Here is a 19,005-nt window from a genome sequence, read left to right as displayed (position 1 = left end):
TCTTCTCTCTCTCTCTTTCTCTTCGTTTCTCTCTTTCTTTTCTCTCTCTTTCTCTCTGTCTCTCTCTCTGGTTTAAAAGTGCTGAGTGGCTCACAGTCCATTGAGTTTCCTCAGCTTATCAAATTACAGCCACCTCAATAAACCACTGGCTACTGCACACACACACACACACACACACACACACACTCACACACACACACACACACACACACACGCACACACACACACACTCACACACACACGCACACACACACACACACACCGCTTCAAATCAGTTTTCTTTCTATTTCCTCATTTTGCCGCCTCAAGCACTTTGCTCTCATTGGCCACTAGAACACACACCCTCACACCATGCACCTCTCTCTCTCTCTCTCTCTCTCTCTCTCTCTCTCTCTCTCTCACACACACACACACACACACACACGCACACACTCATATATTGGACTGTTCTTCATATTTGCTGTGTGTGTGTGTGTGTGAATGATCTTTAGTCTTGTTGCACTGCGCTAATTTCCAAACATCAACTATTGTCCAGATGGCGGATGCCTTCTGGAGGTTTAGGGGGGTCGAAATGTGTGTGTGTGTGTGTTGTTTTCTTCCACTCAGACACACACTCACTCATACTGCTCCTCTGGGACCTAAAGAAAAGCAGCCTATACACACTCGTGCACACACACACACACACACACAAACACACACACACACACACACACACACACACACACAAAGACTAGGAGCTACAGCTAGCTTTAATCAGAAAGCGTGGCTGAGAGTTCGGTATTCCTGCACATTCCTGTACAGCCTCCATTAAGACTCCACTGAACTGTACTGTAAATAAACAGAAATTCACCCGCCAACCTGCCATACTGCTGACTCACATAACTTATTCATTATATTTAATTTTTATTATCTACTATGATTTATTCACTGATATCCACAACCTATGATTCAGTTTCTACTATTATCTATTCAGTATTTACTCAAAATGATTCAGTACCTACTTATATCAATTCAATATTCACTATGTTAATTAGTAACTATAAGTTAGTAACTATTCTAGTAACTATTCAATCTCCATCTTTAATTATTCAGTATCTTTTATACATTTAGTGCGCTGTAGAAGAAATAGGTTTTCCACCTTTTTTATAATATTTTTGTTTCCTTCTCTACCCCTCACAATCAGATTTTTTTTTCTTTCTTTTCTGATTTTTTTTTTTTCATTTTTGAATCTTGTTCAACTGTTCAGTTGGATTATACCATCAGATTTGTGTTACAAGATACAAAAATGGAAAAATCTGAAAATCAAGAAATAAAAATAAAATTAAAAAATGAAATAATGAAATAAAAAAACTAGAAAACTGAAAAAACTGGAGAAAACCGCATTTCTTCTTTACTGTACTAAATGGAAAAAAAATAAATAGTTTTACACCCAATTTTCTAATTTTGAATTTAGCTTGAAACGTTTAAAATATGTAGCTGCTAAATGTTACACTGACTCAGACGAGGGTGGAGTTATTGTAGAGCCTGGTTTTTAAACTCAGTGCTGCCCCTGCTGGAGCTCTAGTGGAGGTGTTCGTGCTGAAGGCCTGGGTTCAGTTTGTACAGGAGAAGTTTGTGAACAGATCCACCCCTCGTTATCTCATTAGCTCATCCTCTTTCTTCTCCGACTGGCTCATCTGGTGTGTGATGGGCCGAGTACCTGCGGTTCATTGGCTGTAATTTAGAAGTTTGGGGTAGGAATTAGATGAGACTGATCAGCACAGTCCTGCAAATGTACAAAAATGACACAAGCTACAATATCAGGGTGTTTTTCTGTCTTTAAGAGGCCCTGAGCGGCAGCGGGCGCATTAATTTGGGGCGGGTTGTAGATGTGTGTGGATAAACAGGGCCTTTAGCCGGAGCTGTCTGCCTGTAAACGATAAGTGCTGAAAGCCATCAGTCAGAGATTCCACCACAACCCGACACAAATGAAATTAAAGCCGCCGAAAAACGACTCTGACGGCCACAGCGATCAATACAGCGCAGAGGAGACGCAGCGGCAAACACCAGGCAGGTGAAGACGGACGGACGGACGCAGACACACACACACACACACACACACACACAGAAGAAGGCTCATAAATTACCCTGAGCTATGGAGAATTTATGAGCGCATATCACTCTGCAGTGGTCTATCACCAGCTCTCTCTGTCAGCGTAATTCTCCCCTAAAGTGTCCGAAGAGACGAGAAAAATTACCCTCTAGCTCACGGAGAGAGAGAGAGAGAGAGAGAGAGAGAGAGAGAGAGAGAGAGAGAGAGAGAGAGCGACACAGTGTATACAAGAGAGAGAGAGAGACTAGAATTAAAGCAGAAAATTTGTCTAAAAGAAAAATCGACTGAGCTTAACTGGATGTAAGCAACCAAAGCAAACACTTGTAATCCACACTCCTCTACTGAGGCCTTCTCTAACACACACACACACACACTTACTAACACTCACACAACCTAGAGTTCTTCTCACAGAACCTCCCATGCTCTTCTGTATGACTGTATGTAAATGGTGCAGTGCTCCGCCCAAATGCAGAGCTTCACCTCATTCATCCAGAACTTTAAAGAGCCCAGATCACTCAAATTAATTCATTACTAAATATATAATAATAAATCTTTATTTGTTCTTTTTTAAATTGAAAACTACAAGCAGGCCTCCAAGAAAGAGGTCTGAACTTGTTTTAAAATCTTCTGTCCTGGTGGAGACATCTAGGCCCCACAACAAGACACACACACACACACACACACACACACACACACACACACACTCAAATTGGATTTCCAGCCATGTAATGTAAGTACATGGTGAGACTCAACTGTAACAAGCTCCATTTTACACAGTAATTTCCCCCTCAGCAGCTGCACTGTAAAATCATGTTAGTCTCACCAGCACACACACATAAACACACACACACGCGCACACACACACATACAGAGAGAGAGAGAGATGTAGAGTATTAATATGTAAAGAGTATTAAATATATCTACAGGTAACAGACAGAATATAAGCATATTCAATAAGTGTGTGTGTAGTGTACACACTCTGGACTGATGTCTGTTGTGTGTGTATTACTGATGTGTAATAACATATATAATATACAGGTGCAGCTAGGGTTAGGGTTACAGTTGTATTCAGGTTTAGATCAGTACCCTAAACCTTCAGCACCCTGGACAGCGGCTTCATTCACATCCACTAACCAAGACCTCTTCTCACACTATATTTCCCACTCTAATCTCACCCTGTCTGACCTCTTCCCATCATTTATTTATTACTACACGGATTTAAAAAAAAATTGGATAAAACATGTCCCACGCAGAAAAGTGCTAATTCTGTTGGAAATTATTAATATTTTAATGAATATAAACTATCAGGGGCTCCTCTGCAACCCTGTAAGGTTCTTCTATAGATTTATTTTTAAATTTAATTAATTTAATGATTATATTTTGGCATTTTGACTACAAAATCAGTTGTTGTTGGATAGGAGACAATCATTTGAATATTATAATATATATTTTTATCACATAGAAGAGCACATTGTAATATGTATTGAACAATATTTACTATTATGTAAACATATTATTATATTAATATATAATATATTACTGTAAATATAAGGTGAACCTTGTTTTTTAAATAATATAATTTTACAGATTTTAGTAATGCAATCTATGCTGTATTTTAATTTATAGCAATTTATATCACACACACAAATTAACACACACACACACACATACACACATATTGCACACACGTGCACACACACATGCCTGTACTGTATTTCACTATGTTTTTTCAAACAGGGAACCTCAAATCAATTTCAAGCCCCATTTAATTTCACACACACCAGCAAACCCTAGTGGACCCCTGCAGACCCCAGCACAGGAGCAGGTTTAGAAATTGATCTGATTAAGTGGATGACGCCCACTGCCTCAAATCAGCCATAATACCCAACCTGACGCACCTGCGTGCCTCTATAACAGAAATAAAGGAAAGATAGGGAGAGAATATTCCTTTCCTTAAATCATACAAAACTACCGATGGATGTTCCATAGTCAGATGAGATGAAGGCTGAGTTTCTTCGGCCTGAATGAGTTGTGTTTGGAGGAGCAAAGACCACTGCTCTAACTATTAAGCGTGGTGGTGGTAGCATCATTCTCCGAGTGGTTCTGTTGTCAGTGAAACTGGTTCACTGCAAAAAGTGAATGGAATAAAAAAAGAGGAAGATCTGATGCAGTTAAGTGCTCAAACAGGACAATGATCCCAATAACACCTCACCTGATCCTTGGTGGACCTGATCCTTGTTGAAAACACTTTGACTGTGCTTAAAAGTCAGGTCTGTTTCAGGAAACCACATTTAACTCCACCAGTTCTGCTCAGAAAACTCTGCCAAAAGCTTGTTACTGGACAACACAGGTGTCTGGCTGAGGTCTAACTTTCAACGAGACAAATATTACAAATAATCATGAATGTATAACTTTTACCCAGTGTTCATTTTAGAATTAAAAAAATATCTAAACAGAATAACTAAACTCTTAGAGCTGCACTGGATCCCGATGTTTTAGACAACAAAATAATCAGCTGCACTGGATCCAGATGTTGTAGATAATAAACTACTGTGCTGCACTGGATCCAGATGTTTTAGAAAACAAATTAAACAGAGTTGCATTGGATCCAAATGTTTTAGATAATAAACTGTACAGGGCTGCACTGGATCCAGATGTTTTAGAAAACAAACTAAACAAAGATGCCCTGGATCCAGATGTTTTAGAAAACACAATAAACAGGGCTGCATTGGATCCAAATGTTTTAGATAATAAACTATACTGGGCTGTACTGGTTGCAGATGTTTTATAAAACACACTAAACAGAGCCGCACTGGATCCACATATATTTGAAAATACATAAAGCCAAGTTGCATTAGATCCAGATGTTTTACAAAACACACTGGACTGAGCTGCACTGGATCCAGATGTTTTAGAAAATATAGTAAAGAGGGCTGCATTGGTTCCAGATGTTTTAGATAACAAAGTAAAGAGGACTGCAATGGATCCAGATATTTAAGAAAACATGCCAAATAGAGCTGCACTGGATCCAGATGTTTTTTTGAGAACACACTAAACAGAGCCACACTGGACTCAGAGAGAGAGAGAAGAAGACTGACAGGTGTAATGCTGTGTGTTTCTATGAGAGACACAAGACACTCTCGAGAGAGGAGACATAACAATGCCTCCAACTGTGTGTGTGTGTGCTTTGAGTTCAGCAGTAACAATAGTAAAACACACACACACACACACACACACACACACACACATGCACTCTGCTCATACACTCTGCAGACGGTCAGGCGTGTCTTCAGATAGGACAGTTCCGTCCAGCTCCTCCTGATTATCATTATTGGCAGAATGTAAATGTGCTGGTATTGATGAAGTCTCTCTCGGCCCGCTGCTCTCAGAAACCCACCGCAGCTCCAGCCACAGCGCGAGACCCCGAGATCAGGACCCGAGCGACGGACCTGTCCGAGTCCGGACCGTTAAAGACAGATGCTGAGATTAAACAGTGGAGGATACGGTCAGCGCTGAGCCCTCTCTCTGTAATTCAGCACAAATTAACATTAATTCACAAACACGCAGCTGCAGCATGAACCAGTCCGGCGTGCTCCGTATAACAGCCTCAGGCTGAGTTTACCCTCCGCCCCGCAGGCCGGCACACGCCTCAACCAATGCGGAACTCAATTAATGATTTTACCATCATATTCCAGAGACGAAGATCAGACACACATTCATGCTTCTTCACGCCCCGAGTAATTTCACAAAAGAACAAAAACACAACTCATGCTCATACAGTTCTCTGTGTGTTCATTTATTAAACATCTGCATCACGTGCAGCTCTGTGGGTGTCTTTAATAAACCTACAGATCCAGGGTCAGTCTCTGAGAGCATGGACAGGGGGTGGCCCAGTAACCCTTTAAGAAACATCTGGATCCAGTGCAGCTCTCATTCAGTGTTCAGTTGTCTGAGAATATTTCAGTCTATTTAACTATGCTTCTGAAATTTAATTCAATTTTATTTATATAGCGCTTTTTACAATGAAGTTGTCACAAAGCAGCAAAGTCCACGTCTCTTATGAGCAGCACCACAAAGATGTGAATTATTGTGGCAAGGAAAACCTCCTTTACATTAAGAGGAAGAAACCTTAGGAGGAATCTAGGTAACGTCTCTCTGCAGCTTGCAGACGGTCGGTTAAGCCTCTCTGTCTGAGGCCTGGTCCCGGCTCTGGATTGTCAGCAGCTTGTTTCTCCACTTTGCTGATTAAACCATCTGCATTGGGTGCAGCCTAATAACTGGATTCACTCACCTCACTTAAAGTGTTTTAGAAAGATCCAGTGTCTCTCTGTTTTGTGTTTTTCAAATCCTCTGGACCAGTAACCCTTTTTTGAAAAGGTGAATCGAAAGACACTCGATTCAGTAATGTTGTCTGAAACATCTGGACTGCAGCTCTTTTTAGCATAGACTTTCTAAAACATCTGGATTCATTGCAGCTCTCCTCAGTATGTTTCCAGAAACACCTGGATCGATCACAGCTTTGTGTGTATACAAAAAAGTTGGATCCAGTGCATTTTTTAAAAAACTTTTCATAAACAACATGTAGCGATACTTGCCCACCGAGTTTCAAAAACATCTGGATTAATTGTTCTAAACTAATGAGGAAAAGCACATTTATTTTGTTTATTTTGTAATAAAGTTCTATTCAGTGTGTTCTGTTCTGTATCCAGTGCAGCTGTGTTAAATGTAGAAACAGTTAACTATCTATGTAAAATACTGCATCCACCTAAACTACTACTAGAAAAGAAAGAGTGGAAATCCAGTGCAGAGCTGCCCTTTCACACATGTAGCATATAGCTGGAGATTTCTTATTTTAGAAATCTTCTTACTACAATAAATGTTCTGCATGATTTAGGCAAAAGGCGGAGTCTGTGTTGACATTGGCTCAGAAACATTACCTGGACTTTACTTCAGGTAAGCTGGCAGAGTAAAGTTCAGGTAAAGTCTTATACAACTTATACAGACCTGCATTCACATATACAGCCCCTCATAAAAGTTCTGGAATGCCATGCATGTGAGACCAGGTCCAGGAGTTGTTGGGGTTATATGAGCAAATTCAGATTATTCACCTGGGTTGTTTGAAAGTAACTGATTGTTACAGCAGTAACCAGTACTGTAACAGTATTACTCAATAGCATGACAGTATAGTGTGACCTGAATTGTATACTATACTGTGCCAGTTTAGCAAATACCATCTCCTGGGAATCACCTCAGCTTTCTCTATTGCAGCACACACACACTTTCACACTTTCACACACACACACACACACACACACACACACACACACACACACACCAGTTCAATCTTAATTATGGGAATATAAAAATGAATCCTGGTAATTTCCTTTTTTGTTGGTCTCTAAATCTCTCTCTCTCTCTCTCTCTCTCTCTCTCTCTCTCTCACACACACACACACACACACACACTTATCACAATTACACAAGCATGCACACCCCCACACATAAACACACTCCAATAATAGCAAGGGTCTCTGGGGAACCATCAAATACCTCACAGCTTTCTGGGGGCATGCGGCGCTCACACCTGCTCATAACCAGGCTCACCCTACTCAGATGTGGGCACAGGGTCGTGTGTGTGTGTGTGTGTGAGTATACATAGACACATTGGTAGATGGGTGTACGCATGTACTCATCTCATCTCATCTCATCTCATTGTCAACCGCTTAATCCGTGAAGGGTCGCGGGGGGGGCTGGAGCCTATCCCAGCAGGCATCGGGCGGAAGGCAGGATACACCCTGGACAGGCCGCCAATCCATCGCAGGCATGTACTCATATACAATACCATTTAAAAGTGTAGGCACAACTTCTCATTCAGTGTTTTCCTTTATTTATTTCTTTAGTTTCCTGTAGATTAATATTTAAGATATGAAACAATTAAGGGACACATGTGGAATTATGCAGTAAACTTCTAAACTAGGTCTGTTTGGTCTCTACAATCCCCTGACCTAAACTCAACTGAGATGGGTATGAGAGTGTAAGAGAAACAGAGAGAGAAATAGAGAGTGAGGGGGAGACAGAGATGGACAGAAAGAGTGAGACAAAGTGAATGAGAGTAAGGAAGAGTGAAAGAGAGCCAGAGATGGACAAAGAGAGTGATACAGAGTGAGAGAGAATGAGAGTGAGTGAGGGAGAACGAGAGATTGACAGAGAGAGTGAGACAGAGAACATGAGTGAGAGAGAGTGAAGGAGAGCCAGAGATGAACAGAGAGAGTGAGACAGAATGAACGAGAGTGAGATAAAGAGATAAAGATAAAGAGAGCCAGAGATGGACAGAGAGAGTGAGACAGAGTGAACAAGAGTGAGAGAGAGTGAGGGAGAGCCGGAGATGGACAAAGAGAAGGAGAGAGAGTAAACGAGAGTGGGAGAGAGTGAAAGAGAGCCAGAGATGAACAGAGAGAGTGAGACAGAATGAACGAGAGTGAGATAAAGAGATAAAGATAAAGAGAGCCAGAGATGAACAGAGAGAGTGAGACAGAATGAACGAGAGTGAGATAAAGAGATAAAGATAAAGAGAGCCAGAGATGGATGGAGAGAGTGAGACAGAGTGAACATGAGGGAGAGAGAGTGGGGGAGAGCCAGAGATGAACAGAGTGAGTGAGACAGAGTGAATGAGAGTGAGACAGACAAAGTGGCTGAGAGTCTTCAGCACAGTGACAGTGTGTCTATAAAATAAAGTAAAAAAGTGTGGATAAAAGTAGTGTTAACTGGCCATAAATCAGTGTCGATAAACTGCACGACGTGGAACGACATGGTGAAATGTGAAATAAAACAGTACAGAGTAAAATGCGTACATGTTGTCAGATCTGTAAATGGTTTACTCATTGTTTGCTCTTAAATCAAACTAACTAAAGAAAAGGGAAGGCTTTCTACTAGGACTAAGGTCAGGATTTTGGAGCATTGCTGTGAGGATTTGATTGCATTCAGCAATAAGACGATCTGTGAGGTCCAGATGTTGGATGATCACCACCCCACCTCATTTCCAACTCCCTCACTTATCCCATTTAAAAGTATTGTAAGGAGCTCCATCATTCCAGAGAACAGTTCTACTGCTTCACACCTCAGTCCACTGCAACTGGAAGCATGAATGACTGCATTCATCAGAAGGGGTGTGATCAAACATTTGGGTGTATGGGGTTTATGGAGGGTCTCGCTGGAAGTGGGCAGATGGCTGGGCGGAGAGCAGGCCGTTACCCTGATGTTTGAGTGTGATTTAAAAGGAGGAAGTGTAATGCACTCTAACTACACCTCTCTCTCTCTCTCTCTCTCTCTCTCATTATAATAATGCTCACACACTGCACCAGCACACACTCCACAACCACACCAGCCACTGTTGGGACATTAAACACATTGCACACATGCCCTGGAGAAATCAGACAGATCAGATTTAATTACACTCTAAATTAAATGTATATTTTTGATATATTTTACACTAAATTACGTGACAAGAAGTACAATTCCACACTAGTGTCAGACTGTCTGATCAATGAAAAACTTCCTCTGCTAAAAGCTGAATCAACTCGCTGCTGCATTCATACCATCAGAACAGACAAAAGACGGCTGGCAAGAATGAAAAGTACTAATAACAAATATAAACACGTTTCTATCATTTTTTTAACTTAACTTTGAATTACTAAATATACAGAATCAGTTACGTCATTTTACAGAAACAGGCTCATGCTGAAGCCAACTGGAGTCACATCAAAACACGCCAGACAGGTTTTATATCCATAACTATCCAGAAAATATATAACATTACAATATAACTTCAAATAAGCACACAAAAGTCACCAGAATAGCAGAAACTATAAGCATAAAATGTGTCTTTACGATATATTATTCTCAATATTTCATTTAGAATCTATAAAAGCTGTTCTAGACACATTGTAACAACTAACATTTACACACACACACATCTCTCACACACACACACACACACACACACACTCTGCAGTCCAGTGGTGCTGAACTGCTGAACACACGCGAGAGCAGCACTTTCTCAAAGCGATAGAATAAAAGAAGAAGCACACAGAAAGAGAGAGAGAGAGAGAGAGGATGGAGGGATGAATGGAGGGATGAATGGAGGGAGGAGTGTAGCTTACCTCGGGCAGGTAGAGGAAAGCTGCAGGGAAGTGAGGGAACATTCCCGAGCCGGAGAGGAGAACACAGCCGGAGTTTGCCATGGAGAGAGGAAGAATGAGCGCAGAACACACACACACACACACACACACACACACACAAGCGTGCGTAATGCGCGCGCACACACACACTCAAGCGTGCAGGGAGATCCTTCCCCCTTTTACTCGCTGGCTCGTTTACTCTCTCTCTCTCTCTCTCTCTCTCTCTCTCTCACTTGCTCCCTTCGCCTCAGGCACAGCTCTCTGCACTCGTTTGTCCTCGGCTGGGGTCTTCCCTCGTCCTCCTCCCTCTCTCTCTCTCTCTCTCTCTCTCTCTCTCTCTCTCTCTAGTGCAGTATTTCTGTCTTTAATGGGAGGATGGTTGATGCGCTCCTGCTCTCTCTATCACTCTCCTTATTTCTTTCTTTCTGTTCTCTCGCTCTCTTTTTCTTCTGTCACATTCCTTTCCTTGATTGTTCTCTCTATTTCTACATCTACTCTCTCTCTCTCTCTTTCTCTCTGTTTACTTTGGCTGCTATAAAAGCGAACATAAGCATTCAAAAGCAGAAGAGGGAGGGGCCACACACAGCCAAATGAGGGTGTGTGTTTGTGTGTGTGTGTGTGTGTGTGTCGTGGGGTTGCCAATGGGCTGTAGTGCCTGTGGATGGGGGGTTGTGTGTGTGTGTGTGTGTGTGTGTTGTACTACAGGGATGATGACTGGGTCTCCAGCAGTGCCTCTGTTGGGCTCCTTTAAACTCTCCTCTCTGACACACACACACACACACACACACACACTAGCAATGAATGACTGTACAACAGTAAACAATTCCTTTGATGAACTCAGACCAGGTTATCTAGAGCAGGTCACACACACACACACACACACACACAAACACACACACACACACACACAAACACAAACAGAATAAATGTGCTTTTCCTCATTAGTTTAAAAATGAAAAAAAGAGAAATATGACTATTAGCTAGTAATGCATTCTTTTAGATACATAATTATTCATAATAATATTAATAATATTAAACACACTTGCATCAATTGTTTATTAGCATTCACTATTATTATTATTATTATTATTATTATTATTATTGTTATTATTATTATTATTATTATTAGTAGTAGTAGTAGTAGTAGTGGTAATAGTATTGTTGTTTATTGTTGTGGATGTTCTGACTTATAAAGACTATCTCTCTGATTAATATCAATTTATGTGTATATCTCTCTCTCACACACACACACACACACACATAAAATCATAATCATCCTCATCATCATCATCCTCTTCATGATCATGTTTTCCGCTGTCATCACATTACAGACCCCCCCTACCAAACGTGTACACACCCTCTCATTAATCATGGTGTGTCCGAGTGTGTCAGTAACATCTGCTGTGTGTAAAACACGCCTCCCACAGCCTGAGTGATCTGATCCCCCCCCCCCCCCAAATCACATCACACACAGACGGGGGGATGCATGCACGTGTGCGTGTGTGTGTGTGTGTGGAGGGGGGGTTATGGGGACCCAGTCCAGGTACACCAGCAGATACACAGCATGTTCTTCTCCTCAGAGGGAAGGAATGTTCACAACACTCCAACAACTACACATGAGAGAGGAAGTGATGCGAGGCCACTCCCACAACTACACCTGAGAGAGGAAGTGATGTGAGGCCACTCACACAACTACACCTGAGAGAGGAAGTGATGCGAGGCCACTCCCACAACTACACCTGAGAGAGGAAGTGATGTGAGGCCACTCACACAACTACACCTGAGAGAGGAAGTGATGCGAGGCCACTCCCACAACTACACTTCAGAGAGGAAGTGATGTGAGGCCATTCTCAAAACTACACCTGAGAGAGGAAGTGATGTGAGGCCACTCCCACAACTACACCTGAGAGAGGGTGTGATATGAGGCCACACCCACAACTACACCTGAAAGACTGTGTGATATGAGGCCACTCCCACAACTACACCTGAGAGAGGAAGTGATGTGAGGCCACTCACACAACTACACCTGAGAGAGGAAGTGATGCGAGGCCACTCCCACAACTACACCTGAGAGAGGAAGTGATGTGAGGCCACTCACACAACTACACCTGAAAGAGGAAGTGATGTGAGGCCAGTCACACAACTACACCTGAGAGAGGAAGTGATGCGAGGCCACTCCCACAACTACACCTGAGAGAGGAAGTGATGTGAGGCCACTCCCACAACTACACCTGAGAGAGGGTGTGATGTGAGGCCACTCCCACAACTACACCTGAGAGAGGAAGTGATGTGAGGCCACTCCCACAACTACACCTCAGAGATGAAGTGATGTGAGGCCACTCCCACAACTACACCTGAGAGATGAAGTGATGTGAGGCCACTCCCACAACTACACCTCAGAGATGAAGTGATGTGAGGCCACTCCCACAACTACACCTGAGAGAGGAAGTGATGCGAGGCCACTCCCACAACTACACCTGAGACAGAGTGTGATGTTATGCCACTCCCACAACTACACCTGAGAGAGGAAGTGATGTGAGGCCACTCCCACAGCTACACCTGAGAGAGGGTGTGATGTGAGGCCACTCCCACAACTACACCTGAGAGAGGAAGTGATGTGAGGCCACTCCCACAACTACACCTCAGAGATGAAGTGATGTGAGGACACTCCCACAACTACACCTCAGAGATGAAGTGATGTGAGGCCACTCCCACAACTACACCTCAGAGATGAAGTGATGTGAGGCCACTCCCACAACTACACCTGAGAGAGGAAGTGATGCGAGGCCACTCCCACAACTACACCTGAGACAGAGTGTGATGTTATGCCACTCCCACAACCACACCTGAGAGAGGGTGTGATATGAGGCCACACCCACAACTACACCTGAGACAGAGTGTGATGTTAGGCCACTCCCACAACCACACCTGAGAGAGGGTGTGATATGAGGCCACACCCACAACTACACCTGAGACAGAGTGTGATGTTAGGCCACTCCCACAACCACACTTGAGAGAGGATGTGATGTGAGAAAGAGAGATAACAGACTGAATAATGACATGTAGAATACAAGATAAACTGACAGAGAGACAGACAGACAAAAAGAGAAGTATACAGATGGGTGGAAGAAAAGAAAGATTGATGGAAAATATTGCACAACAGAATTTGTCAGAACTGATAGTCTCAGTGGATGGATGGATGGATAGAGGAGAGAAGAGTATAGATAAGGAAAGAAGATAATTGATGAAAACATGAAATGCAAAGAGAGGTGAAGAGAGGGAAAGAGAGAGGTAGAAGATAGACAACGAGGAGAGGTATAGAAGGAAGAGGAAAAAAGCAAAGGATGGATGAGGAAGAGAAGAGAACGGAGGAGAGGAATGGTGTAATTCAGCTCACTGTGTCAGTATTAATTTCGTCCCACTGCACGTCTCCTCACCTTTCTGCCTGAGGCAAAGAGAACAACCTGGCTCATGGCCAGAGACCTACCTGTGAATGTGTGTGTGTGTGTTTAAAAGAGAGAGAGAGAGAGAGGTAAAGTGAGTGTGAAAGAGAGAGAGAGAGAGAGAGAGCAGCCCCAAAGCAACAGCAGTAGATGGTCAGACTGATGAGGAACAGAAGGAGAAGCGTAGGACAGAATTTAGCACTGCTGATCTTTACGCTTTCCAGTCCACCTTTGAAAGGAACACTGTTTACAGATGTTCTGTCTATTTTTGTGCTGTTGTGTTCACAATTCTCTGGAATGTTCTCCATCCGCACTATTCTGGAATGTTCTCCTCCATTTACAGATTTCAGGAATGTTCTCCCCTATTAACACTATTCTGGAATGTTCTCCTCCATTTACAGATTTCAGGAATGTCCTCCCCTATTCACACTATTCTGGAATGTTCTCCCTCAGTCCCTCTGTTCTGGAATGTTCTCCTACATTCACAATATTCTAAAATGTCTCTATTTATACTATTATGAAATGTTTCAAATTCACACTATTCTGGAATGCTTTCAATTCACACTATTCTTTAATGCTTTCAATTTACACTATTCTGGAATGTTCTCCATTCAAACTATTCTGGCATGCTCTGTCATTCACAACGCATGTGTTGTGCTGGTATGAGTGGATCAGGTACAGCAGTGCTGCTGGAGTTTTTAAACACTGTCTGGAAACACTCACTCTCCATCTTTTAAGCTGGTAGGGTACTTGTCTCTTACTGAACCAAAATCAACTAATATCTGAGTAACAACACTAAACAACTAGGATTGAATCATGAAGGTCTGCCTGAATTTTCCCCATAATTAATATCAACAGAAAAACGAGTAAAAACATGTATCGACTCAAGTTAAACAAAAAACATTCCGTTTGATTAAATCAGCTGGTCACAGGATAGCCTCTACTTCAGACCAGACCACACCACTGGTGAAACCGTGTCTCTGCAGCCGAACCCACGGCACACGAGGAGCAGCCGCTGGCAAAGTCAATGGCATTGATTGGGCCGGTGACTCATACGATTGCATTGCGTCCCATTTGGCGCAGGCTAGGCCCAATAGAACCTCTTTCAGTCAGCCGGCAGCCAGCATTACTTCAAATGGACAGTAACTCTATATTCTCTCTCTCTCTTTCACTCTCTCTCTCTCTCTTTCTGTCTCGCTCACTCTCCTCCTCTCTTTTTCTCTTTTTCCCTCTCTCTCTGTTGACTCCAGCAGGCTTATTAACATGACTGCTTTATATGCAGTATTCCCAAAGCAATCACAAGCCATTGGGTGTTCAGTATTACTATTAATATTTATAATGATAAAACACGTATAGAAAAAAGTGCATGTATGCTACATGGACCTATTGTGTATTAGGGCACCTGCTCACCCAATGTTTCTTTTTTTTATGGTCTGTCCCTGTATTTATTTACCCTCCTCTGCATGTGCCCTGTGTTTATACTGCGTCTTCGCCCTTGTTGCTCATCTGTTTGTTTGTAGCTCCGCCCCCTTGTTACCCGGTCCCAGGTGTTTCATGTTTCCTGTCCTCGTCTATGTGTATAAATAGTCCCCTTGTATCTGTTTATCTTGACCGTGGTTGTATATCATACCTGTTTTTCAATAAATACTCGAAAGTGCGTCCTTGTCTTCTCCTACCTGACATTAGGTCTGGATAGTATGAGATATGTAGGATGAAGATCACCACCCAACCTCATCTCCAACACCTCAACTCATCCCATTCAAAAATATCCCATAATATTTGTTAGAAAGAATCAATCCCTAATACATAAACAAATTATGATGACACAAAATTAACTAAATGAATTATCTAAAGCCAGCCATCTTCACTTACCCTGTGATGACTATATACGACTACAGTATGGTTTCATATATACATCAGTAACGTAGCGTGTGTATGTTTACGTATGAAAATGAGTGAAAATGAGTTTTCAATGCAAATGTGGAACTTGGCACATGGCTGCAGAAATGATCTCCACATGATGTAGTGCAGCATTCCAGCTGTGCTGTGATTTCCTGCCTACAGCCATAAGCGCACAGAGACGCAGATTCTGCACAGGCTTTCTCTCTCTCTCGCTGTGATTCTGCTCCCCTACTCTACATCTGTACACAGGTTTCCCCCACAACCAAATCCAAAACACTGAACCGCCTGTTCAATATTTCAGCACTGAAATGCACACACACATATCAGACCACTCAGATCTAATGAGAGAAAGAGAGAGAGAAACTACAGAACAGCAGCAGAATATCAGAATTCCTCCACCAGCATTAAACTCCATCTTTCTCTCTCTATCTCTCTTTTAGTCTGTCTATCTATCTTCTGATCTTTGCTCTTCCTCTTTTATTGTCTCTTATTCCCCTCAACTTTTTTTTCCTCTACAGTCTCTCACACACTCTATCTTGCTCACTCTATTTCACACTTTCACTCTTTGCTCTGTTTTCTTTTTGTCTTTTCTCTACTCTTTCTTTTTTCCTCTCTACCATTTTCTTTCTCTCTTAATCTAGTGTTGTAGTCGAGACTGAGCAAAAACTTTCAACAAGTATTTTTCTTTTTCGGAGCAGAAAGCATCATAACTAGGAGAGCATTTCTCACACTGACCAGACTAAAGACAGACACTCGCAGATAAAAATGACAGAGTTTATTATAAAAGGCTCTAGGCTTACAAGAGTAGTGAGGGACAGGCAAGGTCAGTAATAAAATAGCAGCAAATGTAAACAACATATCAGAGAAAGAATAGTCAGGCAAAGCAGGGTTAAACACTGTTTATCCAGCGAAACAAAGAAGAAGGCAAACGAGGAGTCAACAAATACAAAAATGGTCAGCAACTGGAAATCAATATGGGCAAGGCAAAAGACAATAAACAGAGATACAAAAAGGGTCAGTAACAAAAAGGCAAAAATAATATAAATGCTAGAAAAACTAGAATCAATACTCAGCAATTAACTGAATAAACAGAGAGGTATATATACTAGGGAGGACAGGTGGAGACAATTAGTTACTCAGAGTGCGGGGATGCTGTAGCGTCATGTGATCGGTGAAATTAGGGAAGTCCGGTGTGTGGTAAACTGAAAAATCTGTGAAAAATGTCTATATATGTGGTTATCTCTCATTTTCAACACTGGTTAAAAAAGAAGGAGACTTTATAAATCCTGTAGTGTTTCATTTGGTTTAGTAGCCTGAGTTACTCAGTCACACTTCTGGCCTCCCCACTGCCTCTAGCCTTATACACTACAGTCACTTTTGAGCTAAACAGACCAGTGAACAACAGCACAGAGAGACAGACAGACCACAGAGAGAGTGAGAGAGATAGAGAGAGGATAGATAGAGAGATAGAGAGATAGAGAGAGAGAGATCCACACAAAGCAGAGATATATAGAGCTTGTGTTTGCAGGACTGGAGGATGAATAATTTAGGACGTCTGAGGAGTGTGCATGACATAAACTCTCTCTGTCTCTTTGTCTCTCTCTCTCTCTCTCTCTCTCTCTCTCACACACACACAGTCGATGAACCATATGGTAAATAATGTCTGTAAAGAGTGAAAATCTTTATTATCTTAGTTCCATAAACACACACACACACACATATCAGCGCCGGAGTGTGTAAACAGTGGTGTGTCAGAGCGGTTTGATCAGGCTAATCTAGTACGGGCTTGTTGTTATGAGAGCGCTAACACAGGGATTAGAGGATCCACAACACAATCCCTTTACACAGCACACGGCGTCTGCTGAGGCCAGCTTACATATTAATTAAGCAGGGACAAGCACTCACACACACACATACACACACACACACACACACACAATAGGTTTAATTTACTTAATTAATTTGTTGATTCATTTTTTTTGCAAGTAATGCTTACTTTAGTTAATTAGAGTTAATTAGATTGTAGTTATTATCCCTAAATTATAAGTTCATTAAATTTATGTTCTCTGTTATACCAAATGTTAAAACAAAATTAAAACAGAAGAAAATGCTATAGAGTGAAAAGTACAAGCAAACGGCCAACACAGAGTCAGCAGCTCAGAAAAAGATGCTTGCTCTTACAGCCTACAACACAGATACCAGGCAGTTAAACATAAACATGAGCTGGTTACAGTAACCTGGGAGTGATCAGAAACTTAATGCAAATACTTTGTGCTGAATGCCAATAGAAGAGAAGCTTTCAACGACAACAGACAAAACTGAGTTATTATAGGTTGATTTAACTCAAAGATCTCTGTCTGAGGGTATATGAGAACACAGTGTTGTACATACAGGCAACTCAAAATCTCTCCAGGCGAGTATTAGTTGAGCATTAGACGAGTATTCCACAAGTATTAGATGAGTATTAGAAATAATAGTATTGATGTCTTCAGGTAACGACAACTGCCTAAGCATCACCTCTGCTCCTCTAATGGTTTCTGTGATATCACTTTAATTCGGCATGTCTGCAAAATCAATTCCATCATAATCTCATTACCTAGACCAATCACACGCTGCCTCGCTCTCTCTCTCTCTCACCTCCTCATTCTGCTATAATTCTCACTCATTACAATTTGTTCATTATTAAATTGATGAACTTAATGGACTTATTCTGCAAAACTGCTGGAACCACGACGTGGGTTTTATTGCTGTAACTGAGACTTTTACAGTAAAAAAAAGAATTTAAAAAGGCACGTGTGAGACTGTGAATTAGCATTTATTTCTGATACTAAATGTAAATATATACCAGGACATGGATATACTTCTTATTCTCTCTTTTCATTTATCCTTACCCTCGGGTTGGTGCATTTTCTCGATCTATCGTATTTTTCGCACTATAAGGTGCACTTAAAATCCTCAATTTTACCTAAAAATCATCAGTGTGCCTAATAATCTGATAGGTGCTTTATGTATGAATTTTTCCAGTCAGCTTGTAAGGAGCAGTGAAGCCACTCTGCTGAAGTACAGCTTTATACAGGAGTTTTCATTTAGTTCTCCAGCACTGAGAGAGGAGAAGTATTAGCATTATGCGCTAACCTCAGCGCTAGTTCTTTTGCCGTTCAGACGTGAGTATATCAGACTGTAGCCTGCGTGTTTAGCATGTTTTGAGGTACGAACCACTAGATGATATCGCCCTAGCTTACCGGAAAACTCAGGGTCTCTCTGTGCTGTCTGTCGCACCCAGCCTTTGTGGACATCAAACTTTACCGATAACTGGAAATGAGCTCAAAATAGTAACCAAAATTAACTGGACCTAATGAACACAATCTAACAAACACATGAACCTTGTTTCA

The 19,005-nt window shown here is 41.7% G+C and overlaps 1 protein-coding gene across 5 annotated transcripts in view; it reads right to left on the bottom strand.

The window, feature by feature from the left end:
• The window catches only part of LOC103045208 (RNA binding protein fox-1 homolog 3), a 319,394-nt gene that overhangs the window by 108,472 nt on the left and 191,917 nt on the right, over positions 1 to 19,005 (bottom strand). Inside the window, exon 1 of one of the 5 annotated variants that reach the window (XM_022682910.2) lies at positions 10,251 to 10,520. The exons of the other annotated variants lie outside the window; for them this stretch is intronic. Within the exon in view, the coding sequence (XP_022538631.1) occupies positions 10,251 to 10,331 (81 nt within the window). The 5' untranslated portion in view covers positions 10,332 to 10,520. Of the gene's footprint in view, positions 1 to 10,250; positions 10,521 to 19,005 lie in introns of those variants that run through there. 5 annotated transcript variants of the gene reach the window in all.

The sequence above is a fragment of the Astyanax mexicanus genome, chromosome 3, assembly GCF_023375975.1.
Source record: "Astyanax mexicanus isolate ESR-SI-001 chromosome 3, AstMex3_surface, whole genome shotgun sequence".
In the NCBI taxonomy this organism is placed as follows: Eukaryota; Metazoa; Chordata; class Actinopteri; order Characiformes; family Acestrorhamphidae; genus Astyanax; species Astyanax mexicanus.
Note: the sequence above shows the minus strand (reverse complement) of the source record. Positions and strands in the feature narration are given on the sequence as shown.